This window comes from Halichoeres trimaculatus, unplaced genomic scaffold (assembly GCF_033239565.1).
Source record: "Halichoeres trimaculatus isolate MK-OKI-2021-1 unplaced genomic scaffold, fHalTri1.1 fHalTri1_scaffold_9, whole genome shotgun sequence".
Classification (NCBI taxonomy): domain Eukaryota; kingdom Metazoa; phylum Chordata; class Actinopteri; order Labriformes; family Labridae; genus Halichoeres; species Halichoeres trimaculatus.
This window is the reverse complement of record NW_027437188.1, coordinates 3779748-3794851: the sequence shown is the minus strand read 5'-3', so window position 1 is coordinate 3794851 and position 15104 is coordinate 3779748. Positions and strand designations below refer to the sequence as shown.

The 15104-nt window shown below is 38.1% G+C and overlaps 1 protein-coding gene across 1 annotated transcript; it reads left to right on the top strand.

The window, feature by feature from the left end:
* The first annotated feature begins 6232 nt into the window (after positions 1-6232).
* LOC141797801 (uncharacterized) lies at positions 6233-10987 on the top strand. Its single transcript, XM_074679485.1, has 9 exons — positions 6233-6326; positions 6816-6956; positions 7063-7235; positions 7475-7611; positions 7895-7988; positions 8516-8845; positions 8943-9111; positions 9420-9544; positions 10288-10987. Exons 1-9 carry the CDS (start codon positions 6233-6235, stop codon positions 10609-10611), a joined length of 1587 nt encoding a protein of 528 aa, XP_074535586.1. The 3' UTR covers positions 10612-10987.
* Positions 10988-15104: the final 4117 nt, after the last annotated feature.

Genomic DNA, 15104 nt, shown 5'->3' with positions numbered 1-15104 from the left:
TAACAATATTTAGCGTCAAAGTTTAAAGTGCTACCATATTTAAGATTCTCTATATACAATTAAATGTATACAAAAACATTTTGGATTTATGAAAATCTGACTACTGTATTTTCTAAAAATTTTCACACCTTCTGAACAATATGACAAGGCAAACAGAGAGTATATACAAACAAGCAAACAAACAGAGAGAAAAAAAAAGAAAGAAAGAAAAAACAACAACAACAACAACATCAACAAATACAGGACATTTCTCCAGGTAGAGTTCATATAGTGCTCCCCCAGTTAACTGTCAGCCCCAATATAGAAATCACATTTCAGTAGTTTCAATTGATTATGCCATGACCACTTGATAATAAAGTGACCACTTAGACCATCTTTTTCCAAAAAGTTTCAAGTTTCCCCGTATTTTATAAGTTAATTCCTCCATCTGGTTTATTTGTTGCACCGTTTCCCTCCATTTAATTATCAGGGGACATGTTTTCTTCAGCCAGTTTCTTGTTATCTGTTTCAGTGCTGTTATGTGCAGTGTCCTTAGCAAATATTTATCATTGTCATTTTGTATTTTATTCACAGTTTTGCCTAAGAGCACAAAGTCTATATTCAAATAAATAACACAGTTAATGTTTGGTTCAAACTTTAAAAGAGACAAATACAACCAAAATAAGAATGAGTGGATCAAACAGTGATGCATGTTCTACATTTTTTTTTCTTCTATTTGTCAACTTGGACATTACAACTGACCCAAAACAAAAGTCCTTCATAGGTTGCCATGACAGAGTATTATGTTCACTAAATGTGTTAAACCACAGGAAAAAGAAAGTCAGCCAGTGTCCTCCGTCCTTGAAGACTCAGGGATAATGAAGGAAGTCAGGTAATTAACTTGGAGTCCATGATTAATTATGTGTGTCGCCCAAGTAATTCTAACGCATAACATGCACTGAGGCATTTAATGCAGTGCAAAGAGGGTTTCTCTTTCTTTGATACTCAGTTTCATTGTTTCAAATATGGAAAAAAAAAAATCCCCAAAAGTACTAAAAACCATGTTTTACTGAAAAGACACCAGTCACTCGTTATTCAATGCAGGGAGGACACATTGACTTCAAATGAACTCAAGGCCAATCCAATTCTACCCCTTAGCCCTTGGTTTTGTGCATGCCAGCTAGTAAAGAGGTGTCCCAGTTCTCCATATGAAGGAGAAGAGCCACACAGCCCTTGAAATTTCCCCTACACGGAAAGTTGAGTCCCATCTTTCACTGTAGTTTCCTCCACTCCATAAGATGCATAAATCTATACTAATCTAATCTACCAGCAATGAAGTACACACTGACAAGCAAACCGGGAACCTTACTTGAAACCAGGAGGTATGACAAATTTCCCATGATATCCATATTTTTATCTGATATCCAATCATTGGCTCCTCCACCTAGGGTTGCCAACTGTCCCGTATTAGCCGGGACGTCCTGTATTTGAGCCAAAAGAGGTGCGTCCCATCCGGGACGTTGTTTGTCCCGGCCGCATAGGTAAAGGCAAGATGCATATATTTTCTCTCTTTATGGGCCATGCATTGTGTGTCTGGCTGCCTGCCATGGCTGTGCTAACGGTCGTGTGACCCAGTCCCAGTGCGTGCGCGCTGTACTGTGTAGCGAGAGACTAGGGAGGGCAATGTCATCAGAAAATTTTACGATATAAATGCCTTCCTGTGATGTTCTGCAGCTGTCTCGCATCGTTCAATGCTTGGAAAAGCATCACAAGTCTTCTTGATTCTTTGGCACCTCAGGAGTCAAAGTCACCCCCCATCATGACTCATCATGAATTGTACCATAAGCAGTGGTGGACTGGTTCTACCTGACAACGGCCGGTGCTGTGTGTGCGTGTGTGTGTGTGGGTGGGGGGGCAGAACCAGCCGTTGACAGACCGGCAGCACCGGCCGTTCTAGACGACTCCAGACAGTCCGATGCCCAATCCGCCCCTGACCATAAGCAAAACTGATCTATAGCCAACCGAAACATCCTTCATTGTTCGCTTCCTGTCTAGGTTACACAGGGTGCAGCACATTCCATTATATCTTGGGATCATATAACTCAGTTGAGCTGGTAGGATGACGCTTAGAAGCCACCAAAATGTGAAGCAATACTAGCTTAAGTTTTATTCAATCCTGTGCCTCAAGATAAGAAGGATTCCCATCCCTCTAGCTCGCAGCTTCCTCTCTGTGTCTGTCTCTTCCTCTCTCATATGGATCGTTTCACATAAAAACACAGAGCCGACAGCCTCTCACCAAGGTCCTTTTCATTGCCCCGAGCAAGCAAAGAGGCAGCTAATCAAGGCCCTGTCGCTCATCTGCTTACTGTAGCACTTTTTCTGGCTCTTGTGCAGGGTGGAATAAATTCAGCTCTGTCAGATATGGTCTCTTTTGAACAATCTGTGGAGAGGTGTAATACGTCATTCAAAGGATGCTGGATTCCTAAGTATGTGAGGTCTCTGTACACCAGAGCCCATAGATGATTCCTCCTGGGACACTGGCTCTTATTTAATTATGTCTGGCATGGACTAGTTTCCCTTTACCACCCTTCTGTTTCCCCTCAGATTAAATATCACTGAACTACTTTAGCTCAGACTGTGGCTTTTAGTGTCAAACAAAACTACAAAATGACACCAGCTCATAGGAAGCAGAACTATTTCTTTCAACTGCCAGTGCCGTTTATGAGGACAGCTAAAAAAAGGGGGTGAAGTTCATAGAAATCAGCAGAAAGGGCCAGTGGATGAGCTTCACTGCTTCTAATGACAGCATCATCTATCACTGTCATTTAGCTCCCAGGGAGAAGAAGGCTAGAATTTCTCTCAAGTTAGCCTAAGATGGCAGAAACAGAGCTTACAGTACAGAGAGTACATTTCTCCAGGCGCATGAGGCCAAAGTGAGACAGAAATATGTCAAACAAACACAAAAAAACAGAAGTGTAATTCAGTGGCATAGAGAAGCCAAGTCTACAGGAACTTAAATTCTGTCCAGTAGAACATGTTTTCAAATCAGTGCTCTTTAAAGCACTCAAGACCACATCTTAAAGATTTTCATCTTGTCTCAGACTTAAGAGCATTTTGACTTGGTCTACCGGGTTTTCCATCAAGACCGGTCAATGATCTGCTACTTCTCATTCTGCAGCCTTGCGCTGTTGTGACTGACAGACACAGCGAGGGAGACATCAGAAGGATGAAACCTTGAACAAGGAGAGCCTGCAACAAGACAAGCCTTATACATACCTCATCCACCCGACAAGTAAACATATTATTCTCAGGTTTTAAAAATGATTCTGGACTTAGTAGTGCAGGGTCTGACATTAACCAGGACTAACCAGTACACTTGTAGTCAAGACCGCCTCAGCCGAGACCAAGATACTACCAAATATACAAATAATAGATTGTATTATTTCAGCCACAGGCACAACAGTATAGAGACAGAGCATGTCTTGTGTGTGAACTGTGAATTAGTGTGAGCATAATTCTGGCAGGAGGCATAAACTCAACAATTCTTTTTTTGCCAGATGCTGAAGCAGTAACATGTTAATTGAACAAAAAGCAGATGGAGTGAGTCAGGAAGTTGTCCACTGACACCACCCAAAAAAAATACCCAGTGACTTTTTAAAACATGATAAAAACTGTGTCAAAACCAGATCATATGCAATGTATTTAACAAGGTAATATATCTATCAACAATTAGGTAGAGCTAGAGTTTGACAACAAGCTAACTCTGTTAGTTTGTACCGTAGTTTAGTAGCCGGCTATGGTTAGCTCTACTCACAGCCTGGTGCTGTAAGACATGTCTGTAACGTGTAACATGTAACGTGTAACTTTAGTGAATCCTGGTTATGTCCTACCAGTGCTCATCTACCAACAAGATTACTTGATAAGTCCTCACAGTCCCTTCATTTTCTTTTTCTTTTTTTTTTAAATAATAATAATAATAATAATAATAATAATAATAATAAGAAGAAGAAGAAGAAGAAGAAGAATTATTATTATTATTATTATTATTATTATTATTATTATTATTATTATTATTATTATTATATTTTGTTCATTTTAATCATTTATTAGTTAAAACTGTGTCTCTTTAATCCTATATTTTTAATACATGCATAGTTAGTGCCCTGGTTGGGGCACCCCAGTCTAAAATATCTGGACACACCCCTGCTAGCAAATCCCTCTGCAAGTACTTATCAGCAGATGGCTTTATGCTGGACTGAGGGTTCAGCTCATGGAATAGAGAGAGTCACAGTGCAAAACGGGACTTTACTTTCTCCAGGTAAGAGTCAAAAAAAATCCCCTAACATGCATTCTGCAAAGCCAGCAGTGTTCCTGAATATTATACACAGCAAATTTGTCAGTGTTAATTTAGCAGTGTTACCTAAAATTGACAGACGTAAGTGTTAATTTAACACTATCAAGATAAAAATTAACACTTACAGAGTAAATTTTGTGGAGTGTTAGTGTAAATTTCGGTTGTAAAACTTATTCTACACTTGTGAGTGTAACCTTGACCACACCCTCATTTCCGGTGAATACCCGCCGTCCACATTTTTGCGATCGCCATTTTCTCTCTCTGCTCTGGTACGTCGTATTCGGTCAGGTAACACATTTTGTATTGTTTTTCTGTCTAAATATGTAATTAAATGTGAACTGAAGTAATGCTTTAAAAGTATTTGTTGTCTCCAATAGCCTCAGCCCTCTTTAAACTGTTGTTTTGTCAAATGAGGAGTTGGTGTACGCGATGACGAAGTGGATTTTACCTCTGATATCTGCGGCAGTCTGAATTGAGCCCTTGAAAATGGCAAATAAATTAATGTTTCCAGCAATATTTTGACAATATTTTTCATTAGGTTGTTTTTTCCAAGAGACTAAGGAGGGGTATCGGCTATTGTTGGCATCGCTGCTTGAAGGACCAGGCGTTGTGAGGGACCTTGGAAGAAAAAAAAGGTATGCTAGCTTAAAGTTTTATTGATATCCGTGTCATAGTGTTTAGGTGCTGGTTAAATATGTAAATAAAGTGGCATTATCCCGATTAAAATGTGTTGCACATTGACAGTAGTCGCCTCTCTAGCCTTAGGTCTTTCTTAATTAACTCGGTTTAGACGAAACGTAGCTGGCCTGCGCAGCCCTGGGCAGACCCAGGCACGCGCGGGTTACTGTTACTTACTGCCCGGTCACGAAGCAGCTCACACGGCGATAAAGAGAGGTTAGTGGAGATATTGACTGTAATTGCTCCTCACATGTACCGTGTCTACCACTGCACTGAACGACCAATGCTCGTTAAATAATAATAATATTTTTGCGCTTAACAGCGTTGCTTTCCTATGAGTTCACGGTGTTGTTTTTACTTCATTCCTTATGTGCTCTATTGTGTCAAAAATGCACATAACGTGCGAACGCCAGCAACGCTGCTTCTCTTTATTTAACAGGTAAAAATGCTGTAAATGCTTTTAAAATCGTTTTACTGTAGATTAAATATCAGTGTACACTATGGAAAACTGCATTGCTGTTGGTCTAAAGTCAGATTTACATCATGTAGCCATAAAGTTGAGATATAAAGAGAAATACTTGTAAATATGTCTACACACAGTGTATCCTGCTTCAAATGTGTTTTAAGGCTTTAGTTCTCCTTCCCAAATAATTATAATAATTCAGCCAGATAAATGTATGCAGTTATTAACAGTCCATTCCAGTTTTGAGGGACAGTAAAGCTTTTTTTTAAATACATGAAATCATCATTAGTGTAAAATGAACCCTTCATTGAAATGAGAAAGGAATTTATAGTGGATATCTAGTGATTTGGTGGTTTATATTTTCAACCAAGATAAAATAAAGAATACATTGAGGAAACAAAATATATAAAATTTAATGTAGAGTACAGTTTAAGAGTAATTTAATATTTTTCAATCACATTTTAGATATTCAGATCTAAAATAGAGCACGTTCTCTTGAACTTTTTTCTCTTTACATATTAAACAAACCAAAGAACTGAATTACCATTGATAAATTCAAATGAGAAGCATACGGGTATATGATCTGATTAAAATGTGTATTCATGTATTTTATGAGCTTGTGAAATTTGTACTCATAACAAGTATTTGAAACCTGTTAATTTACTGTTCATCTTCAGTATGTTTTCAATTAACTTTTTCACAGTGCGTGGCAGATACAAAGATGAGTTTTAATTTTTTTTTTCCTTAAAGGTCATAATATGCTGGTTCCTGTAGAACATGAGGGGGTGAGCAAATGGGTCAGGGTACCAAGGATTGAAGATGTCTACGATTACCCTGAATTTTTGCAAGGAGGTAATCAGAGTAATATATTAAAAATATAAGCATGTGATAAATACTTTGAGGCAGTGGTTACAATTTCCAGTAAATCACTTATTAAGTGTATTCTGTCTTCTAATGTCATAAATTAATAAGCTGCAAATTCTACTATCAAACAAAATAAGAGTGATGCAGTGAATAGAATTTAAGCAGATGGAAAGAATTACTTTTTAAAAATCCATTTATTTGTTAACTTTACCTTTTTTTCTTTTTTATGCTTATAGCACCTAAACTTATCATTGAACAAATTATATTTATCAAAACTTAATATTTTTTCTTAAATTGATTTGTAATGATAAATCTGATTTTTAGTTAACTACAACTAGGCATTTCAACTAAAATGTACAATAACACTTGTTTAGAGGCTATTTGTTTAAAAACCACTGCTCTAAGAGATGATAATGTATAATCAAACTTGAATTCTTTGGTTTTGACCCTCAGACAGATTCTCTCCCTTTTTTTCAGTTTTGGCTAAGTTTGATTTGCCAGGCTCAACATCCTTGGTCTTAAAAGATTCTGCTGGCGTGGAAGTGGACGCAGACATATTTGATGAACTTCTTAAATCATCCCAGGTGTCTTTTAAGGCCTTCACTGGTCAGTGCAATGGTAAAAATTCTGATTCATCTTTTTATATAACTAACATTATATTTGTACACACTCACACACTAAAGCTGTTTGTCTTTAAGTGTACTAAAGTTACTTGTTCTTGTAGACAGCAGAGTGCTGGACACATCTTCTGAAGGCTCATCTCTCTTAGAGTGGTCACCTTGCCGTTCATCACAAGGTTCATCTTCAAATTCAGACTCAACGGTGATACTTGAGTCCACCAAAGCTCGGAAGAAGAAGCTGATTGAAGGACCCCCAGACAACACCATTGCAAAAGATGTGAGTTCACAAGTGAGATGTGACAAGGAGAGGAAGGTGTCTTCGTCCAAAATCATTTCATGACAGATCCCAATCACCTGAAATCAGCAGTCAAATCTCACCTTCAATTAAGCAAAGATCGAAATGGCTTTATTTCAGGGTTGTTGCTTCAGTATTGCGTGTACAGTGTTATGCTAAGCCCAATTTTTTAACTTAGTCAGATTAACTCTAGTTGAATATTGTTCTAACTGTTGTTTCAGACTGTCAAGGTAGCCCTGTACTCAAAGCCAGGTGGAGACCAAGTCTTCAAAGAGTATGAAAAAAACAACTGCCTCTCTGATAGCACAAGAAGAAAGATGGTGAACATGCTTGTAGCAGACATGGTGGAGAGTCATGGGTGAGTCCATGTGCTGTATAAAACATTTGTGTCATACTAACATCATAAACTAATAGGTACGCAATTGTTTATATGAAATATGCTGATATTGTGGATGTTGTATGAGGTATTTTCCAATAGGATTGAGATAATCAGGCCTTCTTGTCAAATACAGGTTTCAGTGCTTTTCATTAAAAAATTACTTGCATCGGAGAAGAATTGAAATGAAAATAGTTTTGTTTACTTTATCTGTACTTGTGTTTTGTTTGTTTGTTTTATTGTTTTTGTTTTGTTTTTTTATCAGGAGGATCCCTTCAGTAAATGTCCGTATTGCATATGCACTCGGCATTATCATCCTGTTTCCAAGTTTGAAGGATCCAGATTCAAAAGCCGGTTATGTGAGTATTGACATAAAAAATAAATCTATGGTGTTTTTAATTTTCTAAATCACAGTCAATTTTCTTTCTAATTGCAAGGGTGAAAGGAATTATACTGTTTGGCTTATTCCATCAAGTTATGCAAGCAAAATGTGTGTTTTTCTGGATAAACTGTACATGGCAAGATGGCACCCTTTACACACAACATCCTCATATATGTATGTGTATGTGTATATATATATACATATATATATATATATATATATATATATTTACATTTATATATACACACACACTCACACACACACACACACACAGAAATTTATGCCCCATGGTGCATCGTTCATGCAGCTGCTCTCAACTCATGTAGATATTTTTTCAGAGAAAAATTACAGTATTTGTATCATCTTACTGGTATCTAGCATTAGATCAGTAACCCATGGCACAGGCCTAGACGATGACGATGGTTAGGAGTGTTGAAATAATTACAGATGTTGCCAAGTAACCCATTGTTTTCCTCTTTCTGCTTTGTTATTTGAATCCCCAAGGAACATTTCTATGATCCCCAGAGTGGATCTGGTTACCTGGCCTGGAGGTTAAAAACTGTCCAACGCAGCATTGCTCAAGAAGTCAGGACATCCAAAGTCACTTCCCAAAATGGACCCAAAAGTCATCGCAACATCTTTACAAGTGTGCAACAACTGTCAGGTGATGAATGCAAGGAAGCCATGTCAATGATGAAGCACTCAACTGATGTGACCCTTGTCAGAGACAAAATGAAGGCCACATTTCAGCACAGACAGAAGGTTGTCCAAGATCCAGCCACAGCTGCCACTGTTCTAGACCTCTTCCCACGGTTTCTGGATACACCTGGCTTGGTAAGAATTAGAATTCATAGTAAAAAGCTTCTTCCTTTTTTGAATTTTTGTTTGCTCTCTAATACTTTTCTTTTATGCTCTTTTTTGATCGGTTAAGATTGATCAAGATTTTGCAATGCTCTTTGGTGAAGAAGTGTCGGGTAGATTTCTTGCAAAATGGCCAACATTCTTCAAACCAAGGGTTATCGCAGACTGCAAGAATCTACCTCACAGTGCACACGTGGACGAGCTCCTTAGGGATGCACGACTGGAGTCTGATGATGGTGGTAAGCTTATACTACATCTTTAATCACTTGCCTTTCCCTGCATTCTCCATGAAGTCATTGTTAAAAAATGTATACATTAACACCCAGGATTTTAGTGCCTGATCATGTTACTTGCATTTTGAAGCAGTCAGTTTTTAATTCACTTTAGTATGGTTTATAAAAGATGCCTCTCGAAGACTCGGAAGTTGTATGAATGCAGTTTTATGACAGCTTACCTTCAGATGGTATCTGTATTTAAATCTGTGGCTAAGTCTTTAAAAATTCATAGCATTGATTCTTTTGTAAAAGTAATTGTACTGTCATTCCAGTATGGGATCACGAGGTTGCTGCCATCCTTCTGCTTCTTTACCTGTTACCTCCGACAACCAAGGGCAAGAAGTCTACAAAAGTTAGTGCATCGGATGCTGCTGACCGCTTGATGAAGTTCATGAAGGTATGCTCAGACATGGAAAATGTGCCACCCTGTTGTCTATTAATTGGGGATTTAAAGGGCTAAAATATTGACAGGACAACTAAACCAATTGTGATGCATCTGATTGTTTTATTACTATAATTGCAAATATAGTATTTGGCATTTTTAGGCCTATTTCATTATCATTATAGTTCATAATGTTAACTTCAGAATAATTAGACTATTAAAATGCATGTTAGATCCAGCAAATAACTTGTACTACCCACTTCATGATCATGATAGCTGCTAATTGAAGTTTCAGAGCAATCTCTGTATCAATGTCTGCTACTGATTATACCATCATTGTAACTAACCTAACATCCATATAGAGAGGAGGGCCCTGTTACAAGTGAGATTCCTCATCTCTAAGATTTAGACCCTAATAAATTTATACTCAACAGAGAAATATGAAAATGACATTATAATCTGGCCATCCCTAAGTTCATCTCTATCCTGAATTTCCCTTTTAGTGTCCGTCTGCTTGCTGCTTTATATTTCTGTATCTCACCAAAAGTATTAAATTACAAATAAAGATACCGAAAGTATGATTTGAATATTGCATGCCATGCTCCTTTGAAGAGCAACTTGTGATAACATATGTTATGATTTGGTGCCATGAAAATAATTCGATTTTTTTTTTCATAATTGATATCATGATACAAGACAATTAAGTAGCGATATCCATAAGCAGTATATGTTTTATATTTTCAATTTTTTTGTTTCAGGTGGGACAAAGCATGGACCTCTTCCTCAAGGAAACCAGCCTTGCCCAGCCCTATGTCCTGTGTCTTGGGGAAAGAAAGAACAGAATCCAGAATTTCTTCATCGTCCTTGATCAAAAGGTCATTCCTTGTGCAACACAGACCGGAGTAGCTGCATTTGATGAGCTCTTCAAGGCACATTTTACATTTGCTGTGTCCTACGACGAAGCATTGTGCAACTTCTACACATTCATCCAGACCACCGTGTATGGCATCGATGTTGGGGTTGTGAAGGAGAGTCCACGGGTCAAGGAAATCAGATCAAGAATCCTCCAAAGCGCAGCTTAAATAGTAACAGTTCTCTGACGGAACATGTTCACCTGTTACGTTTGCAAGGTACACCACAATAGTTCTTCCTTACTATTTCGACATTTGAAGTTTCAGCATGGTTTGTACCCAGGAAGGACTTTGCGTTTGAAGTGTGGGGAATCTGGATGTTCATTTGTTTTCTGCACGTACTATGGTTACAAGCGGCACTTATCTCGAGTACACAAAGACTGTGTTGATTCAGATGTCGTCAGTAATTTTGAACTGGAAACAGCACCTAATATTGGAGCTTCTGTTTCACAACCAGCAGGTGTAGATCCTCCAGAGACTGTCACCTCGCACATCCCAATTGAAAAAAGGCAAATACTTGATATGTGTAGCTCTGTCATCGCTCAAATTCAAGCCACAGGTGTTCCTGAGAGTACTGTACAATGTCTAGTTGGTTCAATGGAAGAACTTGTTAATGACATCCATGCTCATGCAAAAGAAGCAGTTGTTGAGTGTTTGTCACCTGATACATCCAAAGAAGTTTTAGAAAAAGTGGAGGACTGTTTTGAACAGCTTGAAAACCCATTCTCGCATCTTAACACAGAATCTAAAAGGATGAGGCATTTTGAGGAAAAATGGAAAATAGTAGAGCCTGTAGAATATGTTCTAGGTGTGCGTTTTGACACACGCAGGGATAGAACATCAGGCACTTATAGGCAAGTTCCTGTCAATGATAAATTTATGTATGTACCCATAATGGGATCTCTGTCATCTATGTTCAGGAACAGGGAAGTTTGTGAAGCTTTCCAGAAAGCAAAAACACACCAGGAAGGGTTTTACACTGATGTAAATGATGGCTCATACTTTAGGAATCACACTTTATTTTCACAAGAAGATGCTCTTCAGATTCAGCTATATTATGATGATTTTGAAACTGCTAATCCATTAGGATCAAAAAAGGGAGTGCACAAACTTGGCTGCATTTATTTTATCTTGAGAAATTTGCCTCCAAAACTTAATTCTGTGTTAATGAACATTCATCTTGTTTCCCTTTTTCACTCAGAAGATTTGAAAAAGTATGGGTTTGATTCCATCCTGAAACCTCTTGTTGATGATCTAAAGGTTCTAGAGACTGAAGGAATGCAGGTGCCTTTTTCAGACAGACCTCTAAGGGGTACAGTTGTTCAGGTTACTGGTGACAATCTGGCTTTACATGGCCTTTTTGGCTTTGTTGAGTCATTTAATGCAAATTACTGCTGTCGATTTTGTTTGACTGATAAAACTGAGCTGCAGTCAGTTTTTAGTGAAGATCATCCAAGTTTAACTCTACGTTGCAAAGACCTTCATTCAACACACTGTGATGTCCTTTATCAAAATCCTGCTTTGGCCTCAGTATTTGGTGTTAAGAAAACCTGCCTGCTTAATTCTCTGCAGCTGTTCCATACATCAGAAAACTACGCTGTGGATATAATGCATGACCTACTGGAAGGAGTTGTGCAGTATGAGTTAAAGCTGGTGTTTCAGCACTTGATCAAAAACACAATATCTGTGAACATATTGTCGGAGAGAATTGTGAGCTTTAATTATGGCTATACACAGAGAAAAAACAGGCCAAGTGGACTTAAACTGGATGACACTAGCAAAGACCTTGGTCTTAATGCTGTACAGTCGTGGTGCCTCCTAAGAAATGCTCCATTGATGCTTGGAGATGTCGCTAGCAGGGATGATGGCTACTGGAACTTGCTGCTCCTCTTGATTCAAATCGTAAACATTGTGTTTTCACCTATCGTAACCCATGGTATGACTTGCTATTTGAAACATCTGATACTTGATCATCACAAGCTTTTCAAATCACTCTTTCCAGAGAGAAATTTGCTTCCAAAGCACCATCTGATGATCCATTACCCAAGCTGTATCAGGAAAATTGGACCCCTCATACACATGTGGTGTATGCGATTTGAGGGAAAGCATAACTTCTTTAAAAAGTCAGTTAAGAACTTTAAAAACATAACAAAAACTCTGGTGAAGAGACATCAGAATCAGTTAGCTTTTCATTTTGAGAACTTTTACTTCAAAAGGTTACAATTTGGTCCCATCACTGAGGTCTTGGTCAGCAGTCTGGAGGGCAGTGAGGCACTGGATGAAAGTTTTGATGTGGGGGTCAATGTTGCCACTACTTCCTGGGTCAAAAGCTTTGGGACAGAGTATCAGGTTGGGATGTATGTATGTTCTGGTGTTGAAAATGAGATGCCTGTTCTAAACAAGATTGTCAGTATAATTGTTCGAGATGACAACAGTTATCTTCTGACTTGTAAAGTCTCAACAGTGTATTTTGACGATCACTTAAATGCATTTTGTGTTGAGGAAAATCTAAATGTCTTCATACTGGTTTGTGTAGATGACCTGGTGTACTACAGACCCTATGATAGGCAGTACTCATATGAAAACACTGATGACCGAATGTACATTGTCCCATACTGCACTTTTGTATAACTTTTTGCTGGACATGTCAGTTTGTAAGTGTGGTGTACCTTCAATACACTGTTGTTAAACATTTCATGTTTTGTATTTTTTGTTAATAGAAGTGTGGGTGTGGGTGTGGAGGGGGTGGGGGATGGGGTTGGGCAGCAGGTGCCCAGGCCACAATATTCTACACTACCTGGAGTTAACAGTGGAACACTCAGTAGTGTTGATACACTGGAGTTTAGTGTAGTATGGTAGAGTTACATTTTTAACACTGACTCTGGTGTCAGATATAATTAACACTCCTTGGTGTTGACTAGTGTTATTTTTTAACTCTGTGCAGTGTTGGAATAACACTATATGAGTGTAAAAGTATTAACACTTATGAAAGTGTTAGATTAACACTGAAAAGAGTGGACGCATATGCACTCTTTCCTAGTGTCAAATTTAACTCTGTCAGTGTTAATTTAACACCGGTAAATTTGCTGTGTAGGCTTAAAATCCCTCCAAAACCAACACGGTAGTCCAAGATTCATCAAGACCAGGAGACCCCGAGACCAAGACAAGACCGAGACCAAACACTGTTGAGGCCATGACGAGATTCAGACCACGAAAAAAATAGACCGGTCTTGAGAAGTACAAGTCTACTAACCAGGACGCCAATGGGTGAGACATAATGACTTTGGTTAGAGACAACAGTGTACACTGCAGCCATAAATGCTCAAGAAGTTGTTTGACTTATACCTTGCAAGGAAAGTTGAGTCCCATCTTTCACTGTAATTTCCTCGCCTCCATAAGTTGAACACTCCATTTATCTATTTTTTAAAAAATCTATACTAATCTAATCTACCAGCAATGAAGTACGCACTGACAAGCCAAAAAAAAAAAAAAAAACTAATAAACCAATCTACTGTTTGTAAGCAGATAAATGGTGCACACATTTTGCCAACAGATGTGCTGTGGAGTTCAATGGTTAGCCAAGTGATGTGAGGGTCACATCAACAAGTGGACAGACGTTCAGTGGACAGACGTTCAGTGGACAGACATTTTTAGTGGAGAAATCCAGAGCATAATGAGAGAAGAGTATAAACACACAAGTCACTTGATTCTTGTGACTGCATTATCCATTGAGCACTTACCAGACTGTGAAATATAAAGACCTGAACTAGTGTCAATAAACCAGACATCTATCAGAATATTAATGGTTTGTATTTTAAGATTACTAATAGGACTGGTTAATACTTAGATGATATACCGTAGTTTCACTTATATTTACCCTTCATAATGAGTCCATGTTTGGTTGTTACCTTGGCCCAAAACCGACTTGCCCATAAAATACACTAAGTAAAAACTAGATTTAAAATATTGACATTAAAAATCATTTAATTGTGGTTAAACCTGGTTACCTAAGGTTGGATAAAGAAGCCGTGTAATAACACAGGTGCAGATGTCACTGGTGTTCCAGTGTAAAGTGTGACCCTGTTAACTGGTGACAGTCAGTTGACAATAAGTAATCAACAGTTAACAGGGTCACACTTTAGACTGAAACAACTGTAGCTAACAACTGACCACAGAACAACGAGACATTTTTTATGCTGCATACAACTTTAATTTAGTTTTTAAAGAAACAATAACTTCTCTGAATGAATGGCGCTAAATTCTGCTTCTACTGCCAAAATGTGTGTGCATGTTTTTGACATTGTCGATTTGTTAATGTTCTTGGCCTTGGTACACTTTGGTCTCAGACAAGTCTTTGTCTCTGATCGTGTGATTTTTAGTACAACACATCTTTAAGGCGTAGTTAGACCTCTTTTGGCCCCTTTTTATTGGTCTTTTTTTTGTGTGTGTGTCATTGGGATGAGCAAAATTACACTTTGAAAAAAAGAAAAAAAAGAATCTGACATTTTTACCGTCAGTAACCAAACAGCTTCAAACTTGTATACAAAATACATGGTCTAATTACAGTGACACTGCTGACGAATGGATTTTAGAAAAGAGCTCTTATCCCTTGGTTAGAGTGTTCTCTTGGTATTATCTTTTAAATGGGCAAAAAAACAAACACC

What these genes read in the sequence shown, in the direction of transcription:
- LOC141797801 (XM_074679485.1), top strand. Translation starts at nt 6,233, where the DNA reads ATGCTGGTTCCTGTAGAACATGAGGGGGTGAGCAAATGGGTCAGGGTA. An exon ending in CCCTGAATTTTTGCAAGGAG is followed by an intron (nt 6,327 to 6,815) that starts GTAATCAGAGTA and finishes CCTTTTTTTCAG; the next exon opens with TTTTGGCTAAGTTTGATTTG. An exon ending in CAGATTCAAAAGCCGGTTAT is followed by an intron (nt 7,989 to 8,515) that starts GTGAGTATTGAC and finishes TGAATCCCCAAG; the next exon opens with GAACATTTCTATGATCCCCA.